This window comes from Tamandua tetradactyla, chromosome 6 (assembly GCF_023851605.1).
Source record: "Tamandua tetradactyla isolate mTamTet1 chromosome 6, mTamTet1.pri, whole genome shotgun sequence".
NCBI lineage: Eukaryota > Metazoa > Chordata > Mammalia > Pilosa > Myrmecophagidae > Tamandua > Tamandua tetradactyla.
Window position 1 is genome coordinate 22,976,483 of NC_135332.1, and position 23,520 is coordinate 23,000,002.

The 23,520-nt window shown below is 34.5% G+C and overlaps 1 protein-coding gene across 6 annotated transcripts in view; it reads left to right on the forward strand.

Moving 5' to 3' along the window:
* GPATCH8 (G-patch domain containing 8) overlaps nucleotides 1-23,520 on the forward strand; it is a 168,154-nt gene that overhangs the window by 59,584 nt on the left and 85,050 nt on the right. For 3 of the 6 annotated variants that reach the window (XM_077164157.1, XM_077164158.1, XM_077164159.1), the window contains 3 exons: nucleotides 9,838-9,882; nucleotides 11,921-11,988; nucleotides 14,351-14,437. In XM_077164157.1, coding sequence (XP_077020272.1) covers nucleotides 11,962-11,988; nucleotides 14,351-14,437 — 114 coding nt within the window. In that variant the 5' untranslated portion in view covers nucleotides 9,838-9,882; nucleotides 11,921-11,961. The remainder of the gene's footprint in view (nucleotides 1-9,837; nucleotides 9,883-11,920; nucleotides 11,989-14,350; nucleotides 14,438-23,520) is intronic. The other 3 variants (XM_077164153.1, XM_077164154.1, XM_077164155.1) reach the window with 1 other exon arrangement.

Consider the following 23,520-nt stretch of genomic DNA (forward strand, 5'->3'; position numbering starts at 1 on the left):
CATTTTTAATCGAAGGCTGCACAAAAATACCTTTATGTAATGGGTTTTAATGACTAGTACTTTTTTTTTAGTAAGAAAAGATAGGGTGAACTAGTTAGAGTAGCAGATGGGACATTATCGTGGCACTCACTGGTGAAGAATAACTTGGAATTAGTTGCACTTTATTGAATATTATGTTCAAGAGACCATAACAAAGGAAATAAATACCATTCTAAGATAACTGCCCTTACTGAAGGTTTGCCATTTATTTTAGGAGATGAAGGGGGAAAATCTAAAGAGTATATGCTGTGAAGGTTCAGAAGAAGGAATGAGTGAGGAAGACTTCACAGAGTAGTCTTGAGGAGGGAGAAATAGGTGTTACAGAAGGAGGTAGTGGTGCATCCAAGGTGATTACAGTTGGCAAGCAGTAGGCATGGTTGGCTGGAGAAGAGCATGCCATTAGGACAGTGGGTTTCATGCATTTTTTAGCAGAAGCAACCCCCCAAAATAAGGCAGTAATAGAAGATTATTTAGAACAGGCATAGAACTGATACTTATTATTTCCGATGTGCTAAGCACTTAAATATTATCTGAATTCTTAAAACAAGCTTGTGACATACTGTTTTTCCCATTTTGTATAAGATGAAACTGAAGCATAAAGAAGTTTAGTAGGTTGCCCAAGGATAAAACAAAAACAAAGAACAGTAAACTACAGAATCAGAATTAAGGTATTGATCTCTTTGGCTCCAAACCCCATGCTCTTTTTTTAAAAAAAAAGATATTTTTATTGAGAATTATCCACACTCATACAGTATTATATTACTGAATATCATACAATCAATGGCTTACAATATCGTCACATAGTTGTGTATTCTTCACTATGATCATTTTTAGAACATTTGCATCACTCCAGAAAAAGGAATAAAAAGAGAAACCTCATACATTTCGTACCCCTTACTCCTCCCCTCTCATTGACCCAAACCCAAAGTATTTCAGGCTACCCAATTTGACCCTTTATCTCCCCCTATTATTAATTTTATCCTTTTTTTTTCTCATCTGTCCATACCCTGAATAAAAGAAGCATTAGACACAAAGTTTTTACAGTCACACAGTCACATTGTAAAAATTATATAGTTATACAATCTTCTTCAAGAATCAAGGCTACTGGAACACAATTGAACAGTTTCAGATACTTCGCTCTAGCCACACCAATACTCCATAAACTAAAAAGGGATATCTATATAATGCGTAAGAATAACCTCCAGAATAACCTCTCAACTCTGTTTGAAATTTCTCAGCCATTGAAACTTTTTGTCTAATTTCTTCCTTCCTCCCTTTTGGTTAAAAAGGCTTTCTCAATTCTTTGCCATGTCCCAGCTCATCCTGGGATTTTTGTCCCCCTTTGCCAGGAAGATTTACATCCCTGGGAGTCATGACCCATGTAGTGGGGGGAGGGGAGTGAGTTCACCTGCCAAGTTGGCTTAGAGAGACAGCAACAAAAGAGGTTTCCTGGGGGGGGTGACTCTTAGGCATAATTATCAGTAGACTTAGCCTCTCCTTTGCAGGAATAAGCTTCATAGAGGTGATCCCCAAGATTCAAAACCCATGCTTTTAACTAGCATACTGAACGTGGAAGGCTTGAATGCTGCTCCAAGAATTTAAAACTTTATTTTGTAAGCCAAAGGCTTTTTTTTTTTAAAAAATCAAAGAAGGGGTATTGTTAGACTCTCATAGGAAAAAGAGATAGTTAAGATAATTTAATCTAAAACTCATTTTACAGATGAAGAAATTTTAAGTTTAGCGTTCTAAAATGTGTTAGTGATAATATGAAACCAGAACCACAATTCTCTGATTTGTAATTTATTCCTTTTTCCATCATTCCAGTCAGACATATGTAGTAGAAGTACAAATATTTGTCTGGTCAAAGTATGTCTGAGGGTGAAGATGGAATGCCAGTTTAGAAAGTTGTTTGGGTATAAGCTGATAAAGACTTGAAGGATGACAAAACAATTGGAAACACCGTACAATCACTTCATGCATGTATCTGACTAGGAAGCCGTTGTTCACTGGGTTTAGTGTTTACTGAGTACTTGTGCACATATTTTCTGATCTAAATCCTTTTTGAGGTGTCAGAAACTAGACACTCTGAGAGACAGAGTTTTCCTGAGGTCTTATAGCAAATAATGGTAGAATCATGGTACCAAACCTGTGCTTTGAATCAATGTGTAAGTTGTAACTCACATCTTTTTCCTGGATGTACAGGATGGGGATGAGAAATAGAAGTATTACAGAATTTATGTTTTATGTACCAGAGTTACTGGACAGAAATGATAAATTCTTTTGCCTGATGCACCCAAGTGACCAAGTCCTGAGACACCTGGGTTTCAAAGAGAGAAAAAGTTTATTTCTAGGCCTGTAGCAGGAGATCAGATGGCCTGTTGGGCTAAAATCTGTCTCCCCAAACTGCAGTTATTCTAATTGTTCCTCCCCTACCCCTCAATTTTTTTTTTTTGGTGGGGGCAGGCACCGGGAACTGAACCCCGGTCTCTGGCATGGCAGGTGAGAACTCTGCCTGCTGAGCAACCGTGGTTCTTCTGATTGTTTTATAAGAATCAAAAGAAGGGCAAGTTGTAGGATAATGAGTACCGTAGCCCCATATGATGTAATTAGAAGCAGTCTAATTATTGAGCATGTGCAGATTGGTTACATGCTTAGTCACAGAACATATGTAAGAAAATGGCGGCATTAATATGATGGGTGTGATTTTTTAGTACTATAATGAGGTATAGGTGACTTGCAGGTTAAAGTCTAAGCTACTGCGCATGTCAGGAGGCCCCATTTTGGTTAGATCAAGTCTGATTATCAAGATAACTTTGGATTTGGGGTGGGTTAGTTCTGTACTGACCCAGGACCTTCATTAATAAACATTAGGGGCTGTCTTTAGTGATCACAAACTCTAACTGGATAAATGGATGCAGGTGAAGATTAGTCACAAGGTTTTTACAATTGCATGGGCACGTGGAAAAGTCTATACAGCCATTATCAGAGATCAAGGCAGCTGGGTTAGAATTCAAAGATTCCAGGTATTTCCTTCTGTCTGCTCCAGTATGCCAGAAAGCAAAAAGGAATATCTATATATAATGATTCAGCAATTATAATCATCCCTTAAATTCTAATTTCTCCTGAATACCATCTCATTTTCTTCTCTGATATGTAGAGTGGAGAATATTGCCACTTACGAGGTTGAGAAATTTAAGTGTTTATCCATAGTGAGACTGCTAAGGACAGGATCTGTGCTTAAGGTTCAAGTGTGACCTTTACTTCAGTGTTTTTTTCCCTTAGTCTTATGGTTCTCAAACCTTAGTGAGCATCAGAATAATTTTGGGTTCTTGTTTAAAAAGTAGGTTCCCAGCTAGCACAATTCAGCAAGTCTGGGCTGGGATTCAGGAAATTGTAATTTAGCAGATAACACTCCACCCCAACTCTCATCTCCAAGTAGTTCTGATGTAAATGGAGTAGACCACAGCTAGAAAAACATTGTTTTAGGCCACATGAATAAAATAGACTTCTAAGAAAATCACCTTCATTATAGTGGGTAGGGTGGACGTTGGCTCTTTTATTCATCCAAAAAATGTGAGTGATTTTTTTTTTTAACATTTTTTACTGTGAAATATAACATATATACAAAAAAGCAATAAATTTTGAAGTACAGTTTGACAAGTAGTTCTGGAACAATTTTCAATGTTTGGTATGGGTTACAATTCCCAGTTTCAGGTTTTTCCTTCTAGGTGCTCCAAGACACTGGAGACTAAAAAGAAATATCAGTATGATTTAGTATTCGTACTCATGTGAGTGATTTTTTTGTCTGAAGTACTATAATGCTTACTGTTTTTCTTTATAGTCTTATCCCTAGTCTGATTTATGTAGTTTCTTATCTTATTATATATAGACTTCTTGCCTTAGGTTAATTTGTAATTAAAATAAAACTCAATTGTATAGGATATTTATTTACTTAGGGAAGAAAGTGGAGACTCCAAGAAAATTGTTTAAGTGAGCAATATAGGATATCTAGTGATATGGTTTCTTATGCGTAGAATCCTCCAATCAGATAGAAATAGTTGAAAATTTTAGAATTCCCTAGTAAACCAATATTCAGCTAATCAAGAACTAAGAGGGAACAAAAATTCTTTCAAAGCTTTTGAAATCATAGAATTTGAAAAACTAGGAGAGAAAAATCTCCAGAGATAACCTAAGATCTCTGGGCTCTTAGCAGAGATTCCAAATGAAGTAATGTTTTTGTTGTTGTTTTTTGAGTAATTTCAGTCTACTTGATTTTCTCAATTTAACTCATTCTGCACAAGCTTCATCTATTACAATGAATTAATACTATGAATTAATATTTTTTGCCACTCACTACACATGCATATGTGCTGTTTGTTTCCCTTGTGTGATGGTAATAGCAAAATGTAAACTTTAAATAATGTTTGTTTATTTTCTTAAATGATATGTTTAATTTGGAGAAAGTCTTGCTAAAATTGTACATCTACAAATTCATTCTTTTGGCTTGTATTTAATTTTTTTTTTAACATCGTTTTTCAAACTCAGTAGTCATTCATTTGGTAATAGAATGATATATGGGAAGGACTGTTTTAGTTATATTTTGATAATTGATCTTGGGTAATAATTTTCTCCATCTGTAAAGAGGGTTGTTTTAAGCTGCATCTGAGCTATAAAAATAATAATAATAATAATAAATAAAAAATAAAAAAAGAGGGTTGTTTTATGACCACCAAATTATATATAAAATGTTAGAAATTATCACCACTCCTGTTTTAGAGTATCTTTCAAATGTTGATTTTCAAACTGCTAAGTTGGGGGGGTACATAATTCACTTATCCGAAGCCTTGAGGAAATATTTGGGTTAATATTTTATATATATATATATAGTGATTGATGGTTTTAAAAACTATATATGTAGTGATTGATGGTTTTAGAAACATCTTCCATTTGTTATCTCTTTTGATGTACATGCCAGTTTTGAGACTGGGGATTATATTTCCATTTTGCAGGAAAGGTGTCTGAGATTCAAACTCTGATTGTCAGAATTCACGTATGTTTAGATATTATCTCTTACTGGAGAACTGAGATTTTGCAGCTCAGCTTTTTTAAAAGACTACCTAGAAAATATAGAAAGAATAAATTAAAGATGGAAAGGGAGTGTTACTGTGGAGTGTAAAAGAGGAGCAAGCAGTTGAAGGAATACTGAAAACTTTCAGGGAATTATAAAGTGATCCTGAAATAGTAAGGGAAATTTCTCAGTGTCGTTAATGAAAACTTAACCAGTAGAGAATGTAGGTCTAAAGAAACATTGGATAGTTGAATTACTACAATACCACAGGAAAGACTACATCTACAACTCCCCCAAATATTTTCTGGTTTTCGAACTTTAGAATTGAATGAACCTTAAAGATCATTAAAGTCTCTAATTCCTGTATTTCAGGATCATGAAAGAAACTCAAGTAATATATATGACATGCCCAGTTAATGGCAGCTGTATTTCGGATCCCCTGAGTTCCAAGTTATCGTTCTTTTGGAATTTGTTAATTAAGAGTTATCCATATAGTTTGGAGGCCACAATTTTTAGCTCACCTACATGTGTGTAGAATTGTTCTAAATACTTGAATTTGGGCAACAGTTTATTTTCACCAGGAGCTGTTTTAAAAAGAGGAAAATGTTTTTCAGAATTTCTAATAGACCACTTGTCCTAAACTAATTTCCTGGAAAACACCATTGTTATATGGGTTGGATTGAGGTTTTCCAGCAGTGAAATCAGTTATGGCAACTTCCCAATTCAGATTTTTAAAAATTTGTGTTTATAATTTAAGTGTAATTTCTTTCTGCAATAATTTTTTCTTAAACAGTTGATGCCTACCTCCCATTGCTAATGGGTGGCAACAGATAGCAAAAAAAATTGAGCAAGCCTCTAACTAGTAGTAATGCAAAGCTCAACTAATATTTCTTTATAATTGCCTGCATATTTTTTGAGATATGGAGACATGTATAATATAATCATATCTTCTACTTAATAAGATAATACCATGATTAAATATCAACATCCGAACAAGTTTGAGTCCCACTATGAATATATTCTTTCATTCAACAAATACATTTTAATTAAGTGCTACTCTGTGCCAGGTACTGTGCAAGGTATTTAGGATACAAATATAAGTCAAACTCAGAACAGAAAAGTATTACCCAACTTTTTTTTTTTTAAAAAAAGCAAAGGACTTTCCTCACCCCCACCCCCTTTCTCTGAGCTCCATGTTTTGTGCTATTTTACCCCCAAATTAATATTTATAAAATTGGCTTTCCCATTAAAAAAAAATCAGTTAATTTTACCTTTGCATGATTTCCTTTAGGGCTTTTTTTGTTTTCCTTTCCAGTTGAAAGTATTTCATGAGTTCCTTCTGTCACTGTCTGTCTAAGGGCTTTTAGGGTCTCCTGTCATCCTGGATGAGAAATCCTTTCCAGCTTTAGCATTCAAGTTCCATAACACTTTGGCTAAAGCCTTTTCACTTCATCTCTGTCCCTTTTTATTGGTATACTAGGTTATGTTGGTTAAAATTGAACTCTTTTGTCCTAGAAAGCCAGCTTTGGCACTCTGGAAAGGTGGAAGAGTAGAATTTCCTTTGGGTCACAATTAAAACTTTTGTGCCCTTAGCTACATTTGAAAATCAAGTCAGTCTGCTTGTTGCATAGGTCACTAAACATTCCATGGTAAGAATAAATTATAATTTTGTACTATTGGGTAATCTGAATTCTGTTTAAGATTCTGACTGATAAAGATGTCAAGTCAGGTTCTTGGTCTTTTATCAGTTTAATGGCCTTTGGAAGTGGATTTTTATTTTATTTATTTGCTTTAGTTGCTTTTATGTTTACTTCTGCTTTCGTAGAGTCTGCCTTTAAAGCCAACTTTAGAGGTTTTTAAACTGTTGGACTTGTTTGTGAATTGGCTCCGCAATTGTTCCCTTTTCTTCCTCCTCAGTGCCAGAAGTTCCAGTTAGTAAGGTTTTATTATTTTGTTTAGGTAATTCGTGCAGTGTAGGACTTTGTATTGTTCACTTCTACAGGCCAGTGCCCAGAACAGTACCTGGTAGGACTTAATAAATTTTTATAGTTGAATGGATCTTTGTAAGGGCAAGGGCTGCATATATAAATTGTGATGTTTTTACATGTGCTGCCAATCCAAACCAGGTTTTAGTCATTTCAGAATCTTGTTAGTTTCTGATTTATTTCTTTAGGGAAGTCATTTGTCTTCTCTTTCTGAAAAAAATGTGGTTGATTGCAAAATTATGATTGCCCAATCATCCTTTAATATTTTCTTCCCAATCATTCTATTCATAGTCTGTCTCTTTAAAATAGTGTTCCACTACAGTCTAGTTCTTTAGCCAGTTTTGTGGAATATTTTTAGTGTTTTAAAATAAAAATGGTTCATGAGGGGTTGTCCTACAGGTGATCAGTGGGTTTTTGGCCCTATTCTCTCTTCTGTTATGACAGCTCATAATGCATTCACATTTTAACAAGAGCTGCTGTCATTGTAGAAATAAAATTACCTATAAAATTTAGAACGTATATTTAAGCTTTGATTTAGAAAATGTAAGCATCACTTTTTTCCGTCACATGAATACACTGATTTGATACGTGTTTTCTTTCTCTTTTCCATTTGCCAGGTAACAATGATAGTGTCTGTAGATCTTTCTCTGAGGATGACAATCTTTTAAGGGAGGATATTTAGTATTCTAGTTGAAATTGTCTCCTCTGTAGTGAAATGAAAAACAAAAAAGTTCTTGACAATTAATGGATTCTAAAATAATATTTGCCTCTCCCCCTTTTTGAAGTCTTTAAAACATTTTATCGTGGTAACATACTTATAATATTTGTCATTTTAACCATTTTTAAGTGTACAATTTTGTGGCCATAATTACATTCACAAGGTCATGCTACTATCATAACCATCATTTACTAAAACTGTTTCATCACTCCAAATAGCAGCTCTGTGTCCATTAAACAATGACTCCCCTTTCTCTTCTCCCTCAAAGCTTTTTTTAAACACTTTTATTGAGAAATACCAGTACATGTACAGGTCAACCATATTGTACAATCTGCCCCATTTGAAGCAAACTAAAAAAGAGAAAACTTGTACTTAGGTAATTTTATTTCAAAAAGAAGTTCAAAAGAACATCATATCAGCATATGTTCTGTTGCTATGTACCTTTTGAAAAATAATCACAATGTTGTTTTTAAGATATTCCAAGTGGTGCTCTTTATGATAGAATTTATCATTAATAGCAAATGAATAAATGCGGAATTATTCTTTCTTTTTTTAAAACGGCAGCCTCTTGCTTTGTGTGTGTCAGTGTTTTTTTTCCCAATGAGATTTCTTCGTGGTCTGGAGCCTCTGTACTTTTTTTTTTTTTAATTTTTAGTTTTTAAAAAATAAGTAAATAAAACAAACACAAACATGCTTAACATATAATCATTCCATTCTACATATATAATCAGTAATTCACAATATCATTACATAGTTGCATATTCATCATTATGATCATTTCTTAGAATATTTGCATCAATTCAGAAAAAGAAATAAAAAGACAACAGAAAAAAATTCATACATACATACCCCTTACCCCTCCCTTTCATTGATCACTAGCATTTTAATCTAATTTAGTTTAACATTTGTTCCCCCTATTATTTATTTTTATGGCATATGTTTTAGTAATCTGTTGATAAGGTAGATAAAAGGAGCATCAGACATAAGGTTTTCACAATCACACAATAGCCTGTGAAAGCTATATCATTATACAGTCATCTTCAAGAAACGTGGCTACCAGAACACAGCTCTACATTTTCAGGCGGTTCCCTCCAGCCTCTCCATTACATCTTGACTAATAAGGTGATATCTATTTAGTGCGTAAGAATAACCTCCAGGATAACCTCTCTACTCTGTTTGGAATCTCACAGACATTGAGAGCCTCTGTAATTTATGGAAAAAAATTACTCCTTGGCCTAGGCAATAACGTCACCTTCAGATTGCTTTTAAAATTAGACTGGTTATTTTCTGTGAGTTACCTCTGTGTGGACTAATGGTAAATGTAACAGCCTTTTTGATACTATTTTCTCCAGTGTTCCTGGTCTCCTTCAAAGTTTGGCTTTGTTATATGGAAAAAGAAAGATGTTAGCAGGCCTGGAAAGACTTCATTAAAAGGAAGCACAATTCTAAGGAGAGCCGCTTAAGGAATTTTATCATTCATAATAGACGTCGAATGCACTGTTTGATCAAAGCACGGAAGATCTAAGATTATTTTCCAGACTTCTTACTTATACATTTTTTAGGGAGGTACTATGGACACCTCCTCCCTTATCCTCCTACAGTTCTTTAGTGAGGAAGCCGATTAATCTGTCACTGTCCAGTTGATCTGATTGAGTCTTTGATGTGATTTCTTTATGGAAAAGTCCTGCCTTGGGCTCCTGAATACTGATTTATAGAAAGAGTAATTAAAAGAGAGATTGGAAGCTAGTGCTAGTTCTCTCACTTAAACTGGCACCTTCTTCCACCCCCTACACAGTTGAGGAAAGGAGGTTGTTCATGTTCTCAAATAGCAGTATAAAAAATTCACACCCCAGTCTAACCAGTATGAAAATAGGTGCTACAGTGCAAAATATTCTCCTCTGTCCCCAGCTGAAATTGGGGGAGGGATAAAACCCACTTGTTACTTTAGTCCATCCTGACTGCCTGCTAGAAGGCCTATTTCCTGCCCTAATGGTTTCTGCCTAACAAATGGTATTTCTTTTTTACAGCATTATGATCCTGGACTTGTTGTGGTGATGGTAAACTTAGCAGTGGTAATTTTTAATTTTCAGACTGAATTACTCCTTTTGTCATCAGTGCACCAATATGTTAGGCTTACTTTCTCTGTTGTAGCCTTCATCCTTCTGCTTGGTCTTTTTCATTTTCCTTTCCTTTCCTTATGCAACTTGTCTGATCCTTGTTCATTAAAGGGTAATGTTAAGAAGGGATGTATCTATTTGTGTTAGAATTGCCAAAAATAAAAATCAGTTAAAACATTAAATTCTAATACTGTCAAAACTTGATTTCCCCACAATTGTAATGGGCACTAGCACTTGCTACTGCATTTTATAAATAAATTAAAACAAACTTTGACTGCCTTAGAAGGCAAAAGTACTAATTCAGAGTTTATAAACAGGGGTTTACAGAGGAAATGAATTTGTACCAAAACTTTCTTGATTCTTATAAACCAAATTCTGACAGACCAAAAAGGATACCAAAACAAAAAAAAGTAAATTCTTTCCACATTTCTTTTCAATTATTTCATTGGACCATTTATTTTTACCAGTAAATCCCTGATGAAGACGTTATGAAAGTGATATTGCACCTAGGAAGTCATTTTTATAACCTGTCTTTAATTTGGTCCTTTTGCTAAAAGTTGCAGTCACTGCTTATTTATTATACCATTGGGCATAAAGTAGTAATACAGTTTCATTTGGTTTAACTGAGTCTTTAATAGTATCTTTTAAAAGGCTGTATTCTAGAACTTTTTTCCCTTTTTCTTTTTTTGGCTAGCATGAGATGTTTATTTATTAAACATTTTAAAAATTATTTAATTGTTCCTAATTATCTCCCTGTTTTTTGTTTAAAACAATAATGAGATATTGGTGTTCAGTAAACTTTTGAATTTGCTTTTCATTACTTTTAAAGATGGAAATCAATCCCATGAATACAGAGCAGCTGGATACAAATGGTTGCCTGTCATTTGGAAAACAATTTCTTTTTTCTTCAAGATGATACGCAGTCATGATTATGACTTTTTTTTTTTATTTTGTTTTCAGTAATGCCTCAGATTTAGCCTGACAAAACTGTTTTTAGCCCAAAGGTATAATATATATGTGTGTATAACAAAAAACAAAAACAAAAAACAGTTGTTTACACCAGACTGAGTGAAATGATGAGGGAAGTAAACATTGTGTTTTTTCACTAAAGGTGTACAACGGATAAGGTAAGTCCTCTTTTCAGTGGGCTTACATCACAATAAACAGCGCAAGTTGTGATGTAAAACAGCTGTGGTAGTAAAGTGCTTGTCTGCCCCATTTTGCTTTGTTTGGCTGGTTATGAGTGGATTAAATATACATTTTTGAAAATCTCCAGCATAGATTGATTAGTTTAAAGTCAATTTTCTTCGCAACTAGTCCTTTTCACAGCTTACCAATTGCCATAGCCAGTGTTAAAGCCACTCTGGGAAATGGAACCTCAGCACCAGTTCAAAAGTAAAACTGTTTCTTTGCCCCTAAAAGCAACTAACTGTTGCTTTTTGTTTAAGTATTTCACAGCCTCATTTAATCATAAAATATTTTTTGAAAACAAAACAAAAAATTAAATATACTGAGTTGGAAATACTGAGTTTTTTTGCATCATGTTTGAAAATGTACTTTTTTGATTGAAGCACATAACTTGAGATATTACCAGTTTGAAAGGGTATGTGGGAGGATGTCAGTGGACATTAAGAGTGAGTGATACTTAATGGGATATTAATATTTGGGGTTCTTTTTTAAAAGAAATTTTAAAGTTCTAAATTTTAAACCTCCTGGTGCCATTGCTTAGACATGCTTTGCATTGTTTTTCAATTTTGCTGTATTATTCTGGGATGATTCCCAACTGGAAGGCAATCAATCAAGGTGGTTAGTTGGATTTAACTGGGAGAGGTAGGTTTGGGTGTAAGCTGTGAGAATGGCTTCTGTTTGGTTCACTGTAGCTTTCTGGTCTCTGCACTCCAAGGCAAGATCTCTAACCACCCAAACCCAATGTATAAAAGTAAGCTGTTGGCTTGGCTTTGCATCTTACGTTGATTATGTGTTTCTGTTACAGGGAGAACAGATCCCATTCCAATTGTTGTCAAGTATGATGTCATGGGCATGGGTCGCATGGAAATGGAGGTAAATTGATTTTATCAGTTCACTTGTTTTTATTGGATATTTGAAAATGACATTAAATCCGAATTCATATGTTAGTGTAAAAGTATACTTATTTGATGGGGAATGTAGTTTTAATATTTTTCTTTGGACAGTTTTTAAATATGTTTTATTTTGATGCAGGTAGGTAGTAAATAATGCCCATTTTTAACAGGGCCATAAAGAAGTTGTGATTTGCCCAAGTTATATAGCAAGGCAGAAACAGGATTAGATGCAGACCCTGGTGCTTTGTAGTAGACAATGTTGCTCAACTCTTAAAATATTTGCTGCAGTGGAGCCTTTCCAGCTCCTAGTGCTGTGTACAGCTGTTGTCTGTGATACTTCCTTTTTTATTGCCTGAAATATTTTTCCCATTGACTTAGTTTCCAAGGCTGCCATAACAAAGTACCATTCCTGGGTAGCTTAAAGCACCAGAAATTTATTGTCTCTCAGTTCTGGAAGCTAGAAGTCCAAAATGAGGTCCATCAGGCCACACTTCCTCTAAATTCTGTAGAGAAAGTGTTCTATCCTTCTCCTCTGGCTTCTGGTGGTGGTTTGCTGGCAGTCCAGCTAACATTCTCCCCTCTGTCTGTATCTCAGTGTCCTTTTCTAATAAGGACTTGTCATTTTGGATTAAGTGCCTATGTCATTTTATTTTGCCTAATTCCATCTATAATGACCTTTTTTTCCAAATAAAGTCACATTCTGAGGTACGGTGGTTAGGACCTGAACATATCTTTTTTTGGGAAATAATTCAATCTATAAAACCCATTTACTCTTATTTTAACTTTTTTTTGTTGTGCTATATAACATATATACAAAAAAGCACTAAATTTCAAAGTACATTTTAACAAGTAGTTATACAACAGATTTCAAAGTTTGGTATGAGTTACAATTCCACAATTTCATGTTTCTGCTTCTAGCTGCTCTAAGACACTAGAGACTAAAAGAAATACCAGTATACTAATGCAGCAGTCATGCTTATTTGTAAAATCCTATTGTCTCTGTTATAACTCCTCTTTATACTTTAAGCCTTCTCCCAGTCTTTAGGGATATTTGAGCTATGCCCCTTCTAACTTTTTTATGTTGTAAAGTGGTATAAACAGTAAGGAATAGGGAGATGGACCTAGTTGATGTTCTTGGAGAGGCTGGCCCCTCTGGGTTTCAGGATTTATTTGGCCTTGGAACCATCTGGTGGTTACAGGTTTCTGGAAAGTAAACTTAGTGCGTGAAATTTTTGTGGAATCTCAGATAGAATCCTAGGTGTTCCTTAGGGTCAATGGGAATGATATTGGTTGGGGTTTGGTAAACCATAGCAATTAGCAATATCTTGCTGAAGATTACATACGAGTAGCCTCCAGAATAGCCTCTCAACTCTATTTGAACTCTGTTAGCCACTGATACCTCATTTTGTTACATTTCTTTCCCCATTTTTGGGTAGGAAGGCATTGTTAATCCCATGGTGCCAGGGCTAGGCCCATCCCTGAAAGTCATATCCCATGTTGCCAGGGAGATTTTCACCTCTAGTGTCATGTCCCATGTAGAGGGGAGGGCAATAATTTTCCTTGCAGAGTTAGGCTTAGAGAGAAAGAGGCCACATCTGAGCAACAAAAGAGGTTTTCTGGAAGTAACTCTTAGGCATAAGTATTGGTAGACTTAGTTTTTCTGCTATATAAATAAGCTGCACAAAAGCAAGCCTCAAGATCAAGGGCTTGTTCTATTGACTTCGGAGTCCCTAATGTTTGGGACCATATCAAGGGTTTCCCTGGTGGTAAAGCTTAGTAGTTACCTATTTTTTTCTCCAGTCCCTCAAGGGACTTTGCTAATGCTTTTTAATTATCTGCTCAACATACTCTGGAATGTTTCTGGGTATTACATTAAGCTATACAGAATTACAAACCCTTGTTCTCCTTCTGAGCTCCTTGTGTTTGTGTTGCTAAAAAGGGCTATCCAGGCAGGTTGAGTTATATTGTATGCTATAGAAAATTTAGGCTTTGGGTAAAATAAACCTCTCTTCCTTTGGTCTCATTTAGTAGGTGAAGTTCTAAAATGTATACAATATCATCCTTTACCCATTTACTCTTAGTTCTTTGACTTTGAACATTGAAGTGAATTTTATTAACATCAACAAATGAGCCTCTTGGGAAACACTGGCGTGAAAGAATTAATGACTTATTTTGCATGCTATTTGTCTGTGGTAACAAACAAGAGGTAGCTGAGGAAAATAGAAAAGTTTTTTTGTTTTCAAACAAAACTCTACTTTTGCAGATTATTTTTTCATAGGTAATACTAGCGTAGTTCAGGAATTAAGACTAAAATATACTAATTGCATCTGTCTTTCATTAAGCTTGATTATGCTGAAGATGCTACCGAACGGCGCCGTGTCCTAGAGGTGGAAAAAGAGGACACAGAAGAATTAAGACAAAAGTACAAGGTATCTAAATGAAGTCGTTCATGTGCATGGGGTGCTCTCATTGAAGTAGAGAGATTCATTTTTGGTGAAAAGGATCTCTGTTGAAGACAACACTTGTTTGACATTTGGGGTGGTTAGTAGTAGATCCTAGATTTCTCTTAACTTTCCTATTGTCTCTGTAAAAACTATAGAGTAGAAATGATACCTACTTCATACCTCTCCTGGAAGGATTACATTAGTCTTTGAAACGAATTGCCTGGTCCACAGTAGGTAGTTAATAAATAGTAGCACTGAAAATTGTTACTTGAGTTCTTTGAGAATTTGATACCTGTTGATAAGACTGTGCTTTTATTTATTTATTTTTAATGGATGAAGTTTTTTAAAATAAACAGAATTTTTTTGTTTATTGTTAATTAAACTCAGTTTGAAAGCAGAGATTCATCTCTTCCTATGTAAGTATCAATTTGCATTTACTCTCTTATTTTCCTTTTTTTTTTTAAGGAATAATTATGGAGAACTGCAGCTTAGAACATAATGTAAGTTAGCTTTCTGAAAGGCTGACTAGGGAACTGCCCTTTGAACTGTTGTATGTTCAATCTCTATCATAAAATAATTGAATTTGAAGGTTATAAATAGTTAATTAAGATTATAGGAACTTATTTTGGTCATGATGCTGAAGTTGGGAAGGGAGAAAAGGGATTTATTTTGTAAAGATGTTTTCCAACATAAAAAAGAAAAGGAGAAGCAAAGGTATAACTTATAAGTTTTGTGAGTTATCCAGGGATTTATAAGCAACCTTATAAAGTCTCACAACTACTTTGAACTGCCTATGAATTTAGCTAAGTATCTTGAATTCCCTAAACTGATCAGGAAAAGGGAGAAGAGTGATATATAACCTGGGGCCATAAGAATCAGTCCTAGAAAAGCAAGGATCTGTTATTTCCTTTAGTTGTTAAAAAACATAAAAATTGGATATAAACTATCCAAGGACTTGAGGATGTCAGCTTCTGTTTTGAGTTTTTAGTGTTTTTGTATCACTTTTTGTTTTGTTTTGTTTTTGTTTTTTTATCACTTTTAAGTTATAGTTACTGCAGAGGCAGTGAAAATAGTCAATATTAACTATTTTATTTTAAGATTGTAAATTATTATAAATTAAAAAACAGATATTTTTACCCCTTTGTTATTATACCACAATCGGTGATACAGAGAATATGTAGGAAATAGTAGCTGTGGGATGCAATTTATGTCTTTAATACAGTTGTTAGTCTAGTTGCCCTTCTCTTTCCTCTACGTTATATGTGATGACTACCTGAGCCTCTTTGTAGCTTTTGTGGAATTTTCCACGTGGCTTTAAATACTTAATTTGAAAAATATATTAAATATAGTACCTTTAATTATTCAAAGTCTTTTACCTGAGCACAATTATTTATTTTTTACAATAACTGTGGCAGCTTTATTTCTTATTTTTTCATTGTATGTCAGAACTTATTTTATGTCATTGAGCAACCTGAAACACTCATCCTAAGTTTTAGTGTCAAATATCCTTCCTTTGTCGCTAGTGAACTAGGGCATTTGTAAAAATATTTGGTTTTGCTACAAGATGGATTTTACCTTATTTAGGCATAGATTTTTTTTTTTAACTGGACAGGGCTTATTTATTTAATTTTATTTTTTTAACTTCTTTGCACATGTAAAACATGCCATAAGATGTCCTATCTTGCCATAGACAATGTAACCATTTTTAGGTCGCCCTTGGCAAATCACACAAGGTTCAATGGCATTAAGAGGAAAACTAGATTCCACACTTTCTTCTTTACCTGGTGTTTCTTCTTTCTCAAACTCTCTGACATCTTCTTGACTGCTATAAATGATGCTACTAGAAGTTGATCGCTGAAAATAGTTTAGGCATAGATTTTTGCAGGAGAGGTAGGAGTTTACTAATGTAAAATTGAAAGCTCAATTTATTTTTCTTTTTTCCCCAGTAATATCATAATTTTTAGTGAGTAGCCTTAGATTCAAGTGATAAACTGCCTTGTGTTATTTTTAATAATTTTATTGAGATATATTCACATACCATACAGGCCATCCAAATTATGTAATCGGTGGCTTACAATAGCATCACGTAGTTGTTTATTCATCAGTATGGTCATTTTTAAAACATTTGCATTACTTCAGAAAAAGAAATAAAAAGGAAAAAAACATACATGCCATGTCCCTTACCCCTCTTTGTCATTGGCCACTGTTAGTATTTCAGTTTGTTCAATTTTTTTTTTACCCCTTATCCCACCACCAGTACATGATTATTATTTTTTTTTTTGCCTTTTTTTTTTTTTAAACTCATCTGTCCATACCCTGCATAAAGGGAGCATCAGCCTCTAGGTTTTCTCAGTCATGCTAGGTCTTCCCAGTCACATTGTAAAAGCTATATAGTTACAATCATCTTCAAGAATCACAGCTACTGGAACACAGCTCAGCAGTCTCAGGTACTTCCCTCCAGCCTCTCCAATACATCATAAACTTAGAAGGGATATCTGTATAATGCATGAGAATAACCTCTAGGATAACCTCTTGACTCTGTTTGAAATCTCTCAGCCACTGGAACTTTATTTTGCCTCATTTCTCTCTTACCCCATTTGGTCAGGAAGGCTCTCTCAATTCCATGATGCACAGGTTCAACTTGGCAATCTCCACGTTGCCAGGGAGATTTACACCCCTGGTAGTCCTGTCCCACATGGTGGGGAGGGCAGTGAGTTCATCTGCCGAGTTAGCTTAGAGAGGCCACATCTGAGCAACGAAAGAGGTTTTCTGGGGATGACTCTTAGGCATAATCAGAAGTAGGTTTAGCTTCTCCTCTGCAGGAGTTAAGTTTCATAGGGGCAAACCCCAAGATCAAGAGCTCAGCCTTTTGAATTGGTTGTCCCCACTGCTTACAAGCATGTCAGAAATTCCCCAGATGGGAAAGTTTAATATTTCCTCCTTTCTCCCCAGTTCCCTAAGGGGACTTTGTAAATACATTTTATTCTCTGCCCAAATTACTCAGCGATGTATCTGGGCATCACACTGACCTGAACAAACCATCAAGATCTCATTCCCTATTCAAGATTCCATGTAATTATGGTGTTCGAATAAACTGACCATACAAATTAAATTAGATAATGTGCTACCAAAAATATAAATTTTGCACCAAATAAACTTCCATTCCTTTGGTCTCACACAGAAGTTGATGTTTTAAAATAGTGAGTATCATCCTCTATCCTGTATTCTGATTTATGTTAATCTTATCCAGATCAGATTCATTCATATCTCTAGTCAAAGTCTGATCTTTTTTTTTTTTTTTTTTTTTTTTTTAGCTTTTTAAACAGTTGCTGTATGGAAAATGCTGACTTTCATAGCTTCAGAGCTCTAACTCTGAGTCTCAGGTGTATGCAAATACCCAACATTCCATGAAATGACCAGGTTACACACAGATAGCTCAGCATGTCAGAATTTAGAAATAACAGTTAAAAACTTTGTAGGAGATGTGACTTCTATTAGAGCTTACAATCCAGGAACCTTTACAGTAGGCCCCAACCTGATAACCCATGCTCTCGACTTCTGTTCCACATATTTGTATATGTGTATTTGTTAGTCCATATGAGTGAGGTATGATAATTGTCTTTTTGTTTCTGACATTTCATTCAACTGTCCTCAAGGTTCATTTACCTAGTTGTATACCTCACAGAGTATATGAGTTTTGAAATCAAGATTTTATAAAGAAACGTTCTAAAAATATCTAAGAATGGACAAGATAAATCCTCCAGCTAAAATCTAATGAGGTAAACTGAGCAGCATAATGATTTTGCTCAGAGAGCATGACATTTGCCAAACTTGGCAAACGAGCTTTTAGTTTTCAAAGCCTTAGAGGGAATATGGAAAAAAGTCTGGAGCTTTCTCAATGTGGAGAATTTAGTAGACACTTCTTACAAAGCTAGTGATCCCAAAGTGCTATGGTCTTAGAACAGTGGTGAATGACAAATTAACTTGCATTTCTTCTGCTTTCCTGCAGAATAACTAGAAGGAAAGTTAAATTGGCTCTGAGCAGAGGTGGGGACAGAAACCAACTCCGAGACATTATAACCACAAGCCTGTACTCATTTTGGATTTAGGACCCAGAATCACAGAACCTGAATAACTCAGGAAATCTCAAGTTGAGAGTATAGTTTAAAGTGATCCCAGATTGGTAGTTTTCCTGGGTACCTGATAAAAATAAATATAGATCTTTTTTCAGAGAAATAAGCCTTTTTCCTAGACCTTGAATACTTCCCACTTTATTTATTTATTTATTTTAGAGAGAATTGGGAGATTGAAAAAGAAGTCACAAGAAATTATGTAGAACACAGAACACAGTGATAAAATTCTAATTGTGAAAGGAAGTTAAGAGACATGGGATATAGAGCTAGAAATTCTAACATAAATACTGGAATTCCAGAAGAAAAGGAAAGAAAGAGCAGTGACAATATTTGAAGAGTTAATGAATGGCTGGGAATTTTGCAACACTTAGGAAAGATGCCAAAATATAGATTTGAGAAGTCCAAGACATCCCAAGTAGGATAAATAAAAAGAAATACATATCTAGACATATCTTTTTTAAATGACAGCGAACATCTCTTGAAACAAGTCTAGTGAACATATGATTTTCTTTAAAAGAGTAGCAGAATGATTGCTGACTTCTCAATAGCTGTCTTCTGGAAGCCAGAAAATGATAGAATGATATTGGCAGATAATTGCCAATACCAGGAAGATCTTAGGCATAAGAAGGAATGATGAATGTAGAAAATGGTAAGATATGAGATAAGCTTAAAATAAGCATTGTACAAAAATGATTTCTCTTGAGATTTTAAAAAATTGATAAAATTTAAATTCATGGCAGCAGTGACATATGTTTCGAACTACATCAGTGGAGTCAGTTTTCTAAAGTTCTTTTATTTTCCAGGAGAAGGATAAGGGCATTAAATGAAGAGTTTGAACAGATGTATATACATGATGTTTTGGTACAACCATCAAACGAATAGAAACTGTACGACTTTCATATTGGTATAGGGAAATAATGAAATGAGAAAATATAAATGAAAGGAGAATTGGAAATTATTATACCTGCAATAATTAAGAGTAGTCCAAATATATCAGTATTATATAAAGTGATTCCCAAACTTACCTGCACATAAAAATCGCTTAGAGATGTTTTAATCCAAAGCCTGAATCTCACTTGCTGACCAATTAAATCACATTTTCCAGGGACTGGGATACAGGAATGACTATTTTTTTAAAAAAGCTTTCCCAGGGTAGGCCATGGTGGCTCAGCAGGCAGAGTTCTCACGTGCCATGCTAGAGACCTGGGTTAAATACCTGGTGCCTGCCCAAAAAACCAAAAAAAAAACTCTCCTAATGATTCTTGTATGTAGTCAATTTGGGAGCCATTGAACTAAGTAAATACTTTAGTAAAAGGACAGAGATTGTTAGACTGAATTAAAAACACATAATCCAATATATATATATATATACACACATACATACACACACATATGTATATATAATCCAACTATATTGTGTTTGTTTTTTGCTGGAGATGCGCTTAAAGGAATATAGTGTCACTAGAGTTCACCAAGAAGACAATAAACACTATAAGATTTGTATGTATTTTATAACACTGCCTCACTATATATATATAAAGCAAAAGTGACAGAACTGCGAAGAGAAATGTTATATTCACCAGTATACACCTCTCTCAGTAATTGATGGAAGGAATAGAAAAAAAATCAAGAATATTTAGAAGATTTGAATGAGAGAATGAATTTCACCTATTGATTAAGTAGAACTATAGACCTAACTACTTTGGATATAAAAATTTTCAAACATTAATTTTTTTAAAAAAAATCTGCATCATAAAATTTCAAAGAACTGGAATCAAGTTATTAAAACAAAATCAATTAGAAAAATATAATAGGAAAAACTCTTATGTTTGGAAATTAAAGGACATATTTTAAAGTAACCCATCAGTTTTGAAAGTTGGAATCATTTTGAAATCATTGGTAATTGGGAAATAATTTGAACTGAAAGGTAACAAAAATTTTGCAAGTTGAAACTTGTAGTATAAACTAAAGCAGTATAGTACTTGATAGCAAATACATATCTGTAAATTTTTAAATTAGAAAAGAAGAAAGGCTGAAATAAATGAGCTAATTATTCATTTCAGGGAGTTTGTGAAAGAAATGCAAAATAAAGACTATAAGGGGAGAGAAATTAATAATAAAGATAAAAACAAATGAATAGAACAATAAATAAACATACAGCACAGCCAATAGTTAGCTCTTTGATATACTTGTGGTGGTATTAAGAAAAAGACATAGAAAGTCATATTAATAACAAAAAACGAACATCATTGCAGATACTCCAGACATTTAGATAAGATGGAAATTTAGGGGTTTATATCCTAATCTTCAATAATTTCCTAATATGTCAATAATGTGAAAATTAATAGATTTAAGTGGACAGATTCCTAGAAAAAAAGCTTTTTTTTAGTACTTGCTAAAATAGACTCCAGAAGAAATAAAAACCTGAATAATCCTATAACTATTACATAAATTGAGAATGTAGGGCGAAAAAATCTTCCATAAAGAGCAAATGATTTCACCAGTAAGTTGTATCAAAATTCAAAGAAGAGGGCAGGCCACGGTGGCTCAGCAGGCAAGAATGCTTGCCTCCTGCCATGCCAGAGGATCCGGGTTCAATTTCTGGTGCCTGCCCATGTAAAAAAAAAAAAAATTCAAAGAAGAAATAACTTCAGTCTTATCCATCAACTTCTGATCTTCCAGAGAATTGGTACTGAAATACTCCCAACTCATATAAGAGGCTCATATAACCTTGATACTAAAACCTGACAAGGACAGTATCACAAAGGTAATTATATAGATGCCCATTCTCATTCATAACACGGATGATTATCATATACAAAATACTAACAAACAAAAACCTATTAGAATACATTATGACCAAGTTATCTGAGGAATGCGAAAGTGATATAATGCAAGAAATCAATTTATATAATCAGGTACTTAAGAGATTAAAAAAAAAATTGTGATAATCCCAATAGATGATTTTTAAAAAAGCATTTTAGAAAATTCAACATCTATTCGTGACAAAATGTCTTACCAACTTGACAAAGAGAGGACCTTTAACCAAATAGAAGGCCTACAAAAAACATGTTGAATGCTTTTCCTTTGAGAAGGGAGCTGTCTAAAAACGACACCTACTATCGCTATTTCTGTTTTGTGCTTGGGTTACTAAGCAATGCAGTAAGGCGTGCGTAACCAACTAAGGAAGCAAATAAACAAAAGGTATAAGAGATGACAAAGAAAAAACAAAAATATTACCAGATTTACAAAAGAATCTATAGATAAATTACTGGAATTAATAACAGGTGGAATGCTAGATACAAACTAAAAAATTTAAATATCTATATATTAGCAACAAGAAGTTATAGAATGAAGTTTATAAAAAGTCACCATTTGTAACAGTATAAAAATTTATGATGCTACCACATGACCTGGCAGTTCTACTTCTCAGTATCCAAAAGGATAGATAAACAAAATGTGGTATATCTGTGTAATGGAATATTATTTGGTCATAAAAAGAAATGAAGTGCTGGTACATGTTATAATATGGGTGAATCTTGAAGAAGAAATAGTGGTGAGTGAAAGAAGCCAGACAGAAAAAGACAAATAATATGATTCCTATTACCAAGAAATATTTAGAGTTGGCAAATTCATATAGAGACTGAAAGGCAGAATAGTGGTTACTAAGGGTGGGAATAGAAGTAATGGGAAATTGTTTAAATGAGTATAAGTTTCTGTTTAGGATAATGAAAATGTGCAGGAAATAGTGGCAAAAGTTACACAGTGTTGTCGATATATTTAATGTCATAGAGTTGTTCACATAAAAGTGGTTAAAATGAGTTTTTCTTATTTTTTTTATTATGAACTATAACATATACAAAAAAGAGCAATAAATTTCGAAGTACATCCCAACAAGTAATTATAGAACAGATTTTGAAAGTTTGGTTTTGGTTACAGTTCCAACATTTTTTTTTGACACTGGGGACGAACAGGAATATCAATATAGTGATTCAGCAGTTGTACTCATATGTTAAATCCTATCTTCTCTGTTATACTCCCCTTTCTCTTTAAATAACATGTACATAGGAGCAATAAATTTCAAAGTACATCGCACCAATTAGTTGTAGAACAAATTTCAGAGTTTGGTACGGGTTACATTTCCACAGTTTCAAGTTTTTGTTTCTAGCTGCACTAAGGTACTAGAGGGTAAAAGAAACATCAGTATAATGATTCCATACTCATACCTGTGTGTTAAACTCAGCCTCCTCTGTATAACTCCAGTGTCACCTTTGATCTTTCCCCCATTCTTTGGGGGTATTTGGGCTATTCCCATTCTAAGTTTTTTCTTGTTGGAAAGGGCTGTCGATAATATGGGGTAGGGGAATGGAACTAGTTGGTATTCTGAAAGGGCTGACCCCTCTGCATTTCAGGACATGTCTGGTCCAGGGACCCATCTGGAGGTTGTAGGTTTTGGAAAGTTACCCTAGTGCGTGGAACCTTTGTCGAATCTTGTGTGATGCCCTAAGTATTCTTTAGGATTGGCAGAAATAGTTTTGGTTGGGGTTGTGGCAGGTTATGATAGTTAACAATGTCTAACTGAAGCATGCATTAGAGTAACCTCCAGTGTAGCCTCTTGACTCTATTTGAACTCTCTCAACCACTGATACCATATTTGTTACACTTATTTTCCCCCTTTTGGTTAGGATAGCCTTGTTGATCCCACAGTTCCAAGCCCAGGCTCATCCCTGGGGTCATCTCCCACTTTGCCAGGGAGACTTTCATCCCTTGATGTCATGTCCCATTTAGGTGGGAGGGCAGTGGTTTCACTTGCAGAGTTGGGCTTAGGGAGAGAAAGGCCACATCTGAGCAACAAAAAAAGGTGTTCTGGAGGTGACTCTTAGGCTACCTGAAGGTAGGCTAAGCTTCTTCACTACATACATAAGTTTCACAAGA